The sequence below is a fragment of the Nematolebias whitei genome, chromosome 18 (genome assembly GCF_014905685.2).
Source record: "Nematolebias whitei isolate Nwh7 chromosome 18, NemWhi1, whole genome shotgun sequence".
In the NCBI taxonomy this organism is placed as follows: domain Eukaryota; kingdom Metazoa; phylum Chordata; class Actinopteri; order Cyprinodontiformes; family Rivulidae; genus Nematolebias; species Nematolebias whitei.
This window is the reverse complement of record NC_056515.1, coordinates 17,593,928-17,601,645: the sequence shown is the minus strand read 5'-3', so window position 1 is coordinate 17,601,645 and position 7,718 is coordinate 17,593,928. Positions and strand designations below refer to the sequence as shown.

At 39.6% G+C, this 7,718-nt stretch overlaps 1 protein-coding gene across 1 annotated transcript in view; it reads left to right on the top strand.

Annotated features, from left to right (window-relative positions):
- The window catches only part of slc27a6 (solute carrier family 27 member 6), a 40,899-nt gene extending 33,648 nt beyond the window's left edge, over positions 1 to 7,251 (top strand). The window contains exons 8-10 of the mRNA XM_037692190.1: positions 2,051 to 2,148; positions 2,363 to 2,493; positions 6,655 to 7,251. Of these exons, the coding sequence (XP_037548118.1) occupies positions 2,051 to 2,148; positions 2,363 to 2,493; positions 6,655 to 6,831 (406 nt within the window). The 3' untranslated portion in view covers positions 6,832 to 7,251. The remainder of the gene's footprint in view (positions 1 to 2,050; positions 2,149 to 2,362; positions 2,494 to 6,654) is intronic.
- The last annotated feature ends 467 nt before the right edge of the window (positions 7,252 to 7,718 follow it).

The following is a 7,718-nucleotide window of genomic DNA, read 5'->3' as shown; positions in this document are numbered from 1 at the left end:
ACTACTACTACTACTACTACTACTACTACTACTACTACTACTACTACTAATCTGCTGCCATCTACTGGCTGAAAGTGGTATTGCTCAATTTAAAAAAATTATTATTTTTTCAGTCAGAATGAATGAAAATGGTCATATCTCAACCAAACTTTGGTTTATAAATATGGGAAAAAATCCATAAATATATCGTTTCGGCCTATTAAGTCGCAGGGCATGTAAATTATGCAAAAAACTGTGACTTCTAGGTCTAAAAATACAGTACTTGCAAGGACAGCGTTCATACCCAGGCTTACACAGAGCTTACATTGAAGCTCCGGTCGCGAGGTCTGCATCGGACAGTGAGGCAGGATGAGCTTTAATACAGTACATGCTGATCAGACAGAGTCAAGGTCAAGATGACCTTGGCTTTCCAGCTTACTGACTCGGAGAAGGCCTTGGAGTTACGCGTCTCCGTGTGCCTGCAGGCTCCTCTCTTAGCAGTCAAAACAACTCTCTAACTCGTACACAATAATTTAACATTAGTAAGTGATAAATATCCATAACCTTTACCCAGGGCTTAATTTGTAAACCGATTGATGCCAGAATGCAAATAGCAGAGGGGGAGGAGTCTGCGGGTTCTCCCCCAGACATTTTTTAACAAAGAAGATGCGATTTCCTGCATTTTGGTGTATTTTAATGGCTTGTTAAACATCTACATTTATCTACATTTATCTACATTTATAAACAGTTTGCTTCTGTCAAGCATCCTCCTCCTTATTTGACGAAACCGTCAAGTAAGTCGGACTCGGACTCTGTCCTTGCTCGTTGTCCGACTCCACATGTGAACCTGCAGCCGGCTGCTTGTGAGCTCCTGCTCGTCACTCACCCACACCACTCTTCTCGGGGCGGAGGTTTCTTTAAGGGCTTCACTTGAAGAGAAGCGTCGTGGCTGTTGTGTTTAAAATTAGTGTAATTATTTTCAGTGTACATATCCATTATAAGTTTTATTTGTTCAAGGCAGTCGTATTTGTTCATAATTTTTTATTCGGAGTAAGCCAGAGAGCTACCGGATCCTAGCAAACAGTTACCGGAACGCACCCTGACAAAATAAGAGAGTTCCTGGATCCTGTTCCAGCAGCATTTACAAAAGACCCTTAAAGAGTTTAAATTGAAAAAACAAAAGTTTTTAGATTTTTATATTTCAGGATGAGACGGATCTAAAATATTGACTAGTTTCTTGTGAATTAAAATAATAATAATTTAAGCCGTTAAATCACTGATCCGGTCAGTTTGTTTCCCATAAGGAACTGTTCAAGTTACAAGACTTCAGGAGTGAAATGATTTCTTCATGTTTTTATTGTTTATTTTTAACATGTTGAGTTTATGTTAAATGGTTTATTATTTGCACACAAGTAAACTACTGGTAATTTAAAAAGCAGCTTGCTCAATGAAAAAAAGAATCATTTAACAGGTTCAAAACATTTCTATGAATTATTTTAGAATAAAAGGCCTAGCATCACGTGAATGTTTATCACCCACTGCTTTTTATGTCACATTAACGCGTCTTTAACTTTTTGATTAAACCTTGAAAATATCGCCACACGTCGTCTCGTACCAGAATGTGAGCTGTCGCCATCACATGTGTCGTGGATGACTCTCAGCTACTACCATGCTCAAGTTTAGCTCAGCATCTGTAAAACTGACTGCGCTGAAGCTTGTTTTTTGTGATTTTTAAAGTTCAGCTTTTTTGTGGCGGCCATCTTGAATTGGCTCCAAAAGTTTGTCAGTTGTCGACGCACGTCAGGTGTTTGTTTCTACAAAGCTCTTAAAAATGTGTCCAGTGGCTCATGAGATATTTTGCTGACAGACACACCCACTATCATCTCCTGCGTTTACCTTTTGGCAGCAGGTTAAAAAGTCATTAAAGGACAGACACGGAGTGATGAAGGTGTAAGTGTTTTAACTATTAGCCCTGTGTTACTAACTATGAAAGTGTTCTGACCAGATTTGAATCTTCTGCAGATCTTACCACTCTGTAAATCATTCCGATTCTTTCTTCTACCCATTCCAGGTGGAAAGGTGAAAATGTTGCAACCACAGAGGTAGCAGAGACGCTTGGGCAGGTGGATTTTATTCAGGAAGTCAACGTGTACAGAGTGGAAGTACCAGGTATCGAGCCCATCTTTGCTTTCCAAGAACTTCTACATCAGCAACAAAACAGCTGCTGCAACTCTTTATCATCTTTCTGATTGCACCGTACACTGACCTCATTGATTATTTCAGGTTAATTTAGCCTTTTTTGAACAGCATGCATGCTGATGAACCCACTAACTTTAAGCAGTGGAGTGAAAACACAGGTGAGACTGACCAGTCTGCTTCTCAGGGCATGAGGGCCGAGCAGGAATGGTGGCCATGATCGTAAGACCTGGTTCCTCGTTCGATGGGAGAAAACTGTTCGAGCATGCGGTGAGGGATCTACCAGCGTACGCTCGCCCGCTCTTCGTGAGGCTTCAGGTAACAATCAGACAGACGGAGACTCGTCATTAAGCTGCACCAGACATTTAGGTGTGCAGCGCTTTTACCCCGTGTTTTGCTTTGTTGTCTCTTCTGAGATATTCAAGACAAACGAATTCATGGATCATTGAAGGGCAGAAATAAGTAAAATTTCATTGTTCAGACACGAGACCCAGTCTGATTAGAGGTTTTTATTAAAAAAAAGACTGTGGCTTGGTAATGTTTTTATTTTGTTGCCTCACAACTTAGATTATACCTTTTTAATATTTTAAATTTTATTATCAGTTATTCATTCAAACTTTATTTATACAGGTTAATCCCATTGAGCCTTGGAGACTCATTTACAAGAAGGACCTGAATTTTTTTTTAACAAAGGGTGATGACAACAACGACAACAATAAACCGTCATAATGGAATGACTCAAAATGCTATCAGTGCATTTAAATGAGTAAAAAAAAAACTTAATTCAAGTAATTAAAACATAAAAAACTGAAGGTGGTGCATGCATATGTACTCACTGTAACCTTTAGATGCTATTGAGATGAATAAGTCACACCTGTGGACCCTGGTGGCTCTGGACAGTTGTTGGGCAGTGAGGGGAGTGTCTGTCTGTAGCTCCATGGACCGGGCCGTTTGTCAAAGAAAAGGCAGATTAATTGGAATATCTTCTCCGAACACGTGGAAGAAGCTGTTTTAAACAGATGGGGACTAAAACTGATGTTTTAGGACAGGGCTGTTCAACAAAACTGCTCAGGGGGGGCCACAGTTTCTGAAAGCCAGCAGCTCGGGGGCCGGACATCCAGCGGTTAAAGTCATTATGTAAATAAACCAAAGTTTACAATGATCTGTTGCCTTTTAAATTTGTTTATTTTATTGCATTGAATCATAAATGCAATAAACAGAACCCCAAACCCAGAACTAAAAAAAAAATAAATGAAGTGGGCCAGATTGAAGTCACTCGAGGGCCGGAAATGGCCCACGGGCCACCAGTGGAATAGCCCTGTTTTAGGCCATCAATGACAACATGTTTGGCACAAACCACTTATCACTCATCATGCTGAGACCAACCCCACAGTGAAGCACGGTGGTGGCAGCATCATGCTGTAATGTTTTTAATTGACAGGGACTAAAACTGATCAGTTGACGGAAAGATGGATGGTTTAAATTACAGTGAAACTCTTGAGGAAAACTGTTTTGAGTCTTTCAGAGGTTTGAGTCTGAGATGGAGGTGCACCTTCCAGCAGGGCAACGACCCTAATCCCTCTGCTGAAGAAACACTTCAGTGGTTTAAAGAAAGACCATTAAATGTCAGAGCCCAGAACCTAATCCAACTGGGTTGATTAAATATCGTTGCACACATCCAATGTGACAACACTGAAGCAGTTTTGTCACAAAGAATGGACAAAAACTAAAAAAAAAAAAAATGTTTCACCATAAAATTATCTGTTGCATCTTTACAGTTCTGGACATGTGTTGATAAAAACAAACTCTTTTTTTATGGTCATAGACAATAACAGAGAGAAATCCAAGGGGGTGCACATTTTCATAACCTACTGTATAGTTTTTAATCCCATATTTTTTCATATACATAAAGTATTAAATATTACTTCCTGTAGGCAATACCTTCAATGTAATGTTAATTTTTCTTAATATTTGAAAAAGATTAACAAAATATGGAGGATGTAAGGTTGAACTTGAAGCTATGGGCACATTTATAGTTGGATGAAACATTTCAGAGCCAAATAGTAACTTTTAACAGGTTTTACATGGTTTGTGTGTAGAATTACTCATCTAGTGTTGTTTTGGTGCTGGTGTCCTTTGTATGGCTGATCCAAAGAGGGTGCAAACTAAACTGTGACTTTAGTAAAACTCAATAAAGTTAAAATGATAAAGGGAAGCGGGGTAAAGAGTCGAGCAAATGTCCACCTGGGAGGCGGCAAAGAATGTTTATCCACATGATGATTCATCTAAAGCAGCAATAACTCATCTGTATGATGTTTCATGTAGAGAAATGTTGACCACCTCTTCTTCTTCAGCATGTCAGTCAGGTTATTTTTTTTAACAAACTACTCTCATACTTTCCCTTAGTTTTTCCTATATCACAGTACTTTACAGTGTACAAATACATATGAAAGTAAAATTAGAGTTGCACTGCTGCCATCTGGTGATTATAAATGGCAGCAGGGGGAGAGGTGGAGGTACAGAAAGCCAAAAGGTTCATATTTGAAACGTTCAACAAACAGGTTAAAATGGCATTTCCTGAGAAAACTCAGCGTGGATGCTTATTGCATAATTTTTGCTGAAAGCTGCTGAAGAAGTTGAAACCAGCTAAAGATGTTTCATAGCTAAACTGTTACTGCAGCTGAAGTTGACCAGCTGACCTTTGCAGGGAATAAACTTGGAAAGCTGAAAACAGCTGAAATGTGTGGAAAAAGCTGAAATGAACAGAGAGAGGCAGAATATATTACAAAAAAAATTAAACTAAAATGAGCACACACAAAAATGAACCAAAAACAGCTTAAAAAATAAAACGTTGAAATGATTTGAAAGAATCACAAAAGGTGGAACTGAGCAAAAATAAGTTAAAATTAACTGAAAACTGCCTGAAAAGGCAGGAAAAATATGAATTTAACAGAAGCTGCGAGGAGCAGAATAGTTTAAAAAAGCTGAAATGAGCAGAAAGAAGCTTAAAGGAGCTGAAAAAAGCTGAACCGGAACAAAAGCTGAAATGAGCAGTAAAAGGTTTTAAACAGCACAAAGGTTTGAAGAGCTCCAGTCATTTACAATGAGAACAACATGGCTGGAACAGCTAAATATTTCTAAATATTAATAATTGCACGAATATCAGAAGTCATTGAAGAAATGTCCTGAAGGAGCTGAACATTTAGATCTACGAACTGTTGAAATGGCACAAACATTGTGCTGGTAAACATATGGAATAAAATGGACGTCATTAATCTGAGTGATTGATAAACATTCACACAACAAGCCAGAGTCGGTTTCTCTGTCATTCGCACCTCATGTGGTACATGTGGGGGAGCAAATTTATGAAAACAGGGTCCCAGTTACATCCAACAATAAAATGTAAAAGAAAAACGGTAATAAAATCTAAGATATGAACTAAGAAAAACATCAACTAAATATACGCTAAGCACTAATAGCATAAAAACATTACGCCAAACAGCAGCAGGAACATGAGTCTGTGTGAGCAGATGAGCACGCATGAACACAGCAACATGAAACAGATCAGCAGCAACATGAAACAGATCAGCAGCAACATGAAACAGATCAGAAGCAACATGAAACAGATCAGCAGCAACATGAAACGGATCAGAAGCAACATGAAACAGATCAGCAGCAACATGAAACAGATCAGCAGCAACATGAAACGGATCAGCAGCAACATGAAACAGATCAGCAGCAACATGATGTGATTCTTCACAGTGATTATTCTGGTTAGAGATTCATGAGTCTAACAGCCTCAGGGTAGAAGCTGTTCCTCAGTCTAGTGGTTCTACACTTAATGCTCCTCAACCTCCTTCCTGAGGGGAGCGGGGCAAAAAGTGTGTGTGCTGGGTGAGTGTGGTCCTTCATGATGCAGGTGGCCCTCTTCCTGCATCTGGAGGTGTAGATGTCTGTGAAGGTGGGGAGGCTGACTCCAGCAGACTTCTGTGCAGCCTTCACCACTCTCTGCAACAAGCCACCAGACTGACCAGGATCATGAACAGGGAGAGGTTATTTAGCCAAATATTGAGGTCAAATTATTTCAAAGCAATTCATTTGTTGTTTTTCATAACAATAGTCAGATACCTTTTTTAAACTGAACAACACAAAATACCATTTATTTTTAAATGTTATAGGGGAGCTACCAGTGAGGAACTCTTACCTGAAACCAGAACTTGCTACTTTAGAGGCTTCCCACGAGCAAGCGCGTCTTGTTTTTCATTTCATTTTTCTTTTCTGTTGTTAGAAAGAGCCCAAAACAAGACGCATACAGAACTGAGTGTTGTGTGTTCCGTTGTGCTCCTTGTGTCTCAGAGGCGACTTGGACCCAGCTGTACTTCTCTTGGAGGGTTTAACCTCACGTTCCTGTTTAGTACTCGCAGCACAACACTCTTTCTTCACCCCGACACCACCATGTGTTCTTGTTGCTCCCCTCAGGAGGTGATGGAGACGACGAGCACCTTCAAGCAGCAGAAGTTCCAGCTGGTGCAGAGCGGCTTCAACCCCTCGACCATCTCCGACCTGCTCTACGTGTTGGACTACCAACAGAAGAGCTACGTCTCCCTGACGGACCAGATCTACCAGAGCATCGTCAGAGGAGAGCGCAAGCTGTAGACCAACGTGACGGCGTGGAACAAGAGCGTGACCAACCTGCAGCCGCTTTGGAGGAAGCCGTCGACCAATCAGACGAGAGGAGGAACACGATGAGCCTGAACGCATCACCTCAAGTCACCTGCTCTTCAAACTGCCTTTAATTAGCATTTAAATCAAACGAAACCCATTAGGCTAGAAAAGTAGCATTTTGTGGCAAATGATCTATTTTTGTTTTTGTTTGTTTTTAAGAGACTGTTATGGCTCAGACACGCACTGCGGCAGAACGGACACGTTTTAGATCACAAAATATTCAAAAGTACTCAGTACTTTTATAGTAAAGTGGGTTTTACAACAAAAAAAATAAATTAAATAATGAGCACTGTTTAATTTAAGCCTTTGAAGCACTTTAACTGTCCAGTGAAGATTTATTTGGGAGTTCACGACGACTTAGATTTTATAAATGAAGAAATGATGTGTAATTCAATTTAAGGCTCTTTAACAGATAATCTGTAATATGGAAGTTTTTAGGGATTAAATCTGTTTAAATTGTCCCAGTTGAAGGAGTGCTGTGAGGCTAAACCACCTGAGAATATCCCCAAATTCCCCAAGACTCTTTTATTTTTATTTGTTTTGTAAAACCCAATACAGTTCCTTTAATGAGGTAAACTGAGAAATGGCTGTAATGCTAGTTTGATTTTTTAGCTTTATTTAAAATCTTATTTAAGTGCCTTAATTATGATTGTGCTGTTGTCTTGTTTGTTTTTGGCTCTTCCGTCAACGTGTGAATTTAGTTCAAGTCGGCCAGTTTACATCCTGGATGAGAAGTTTTCTGAAGTGGTGCACTAGAACAAGCACTGGTTGAATATTTTAATTCCACACCTCACGTTTCACTTTAACAATCGTCTTTT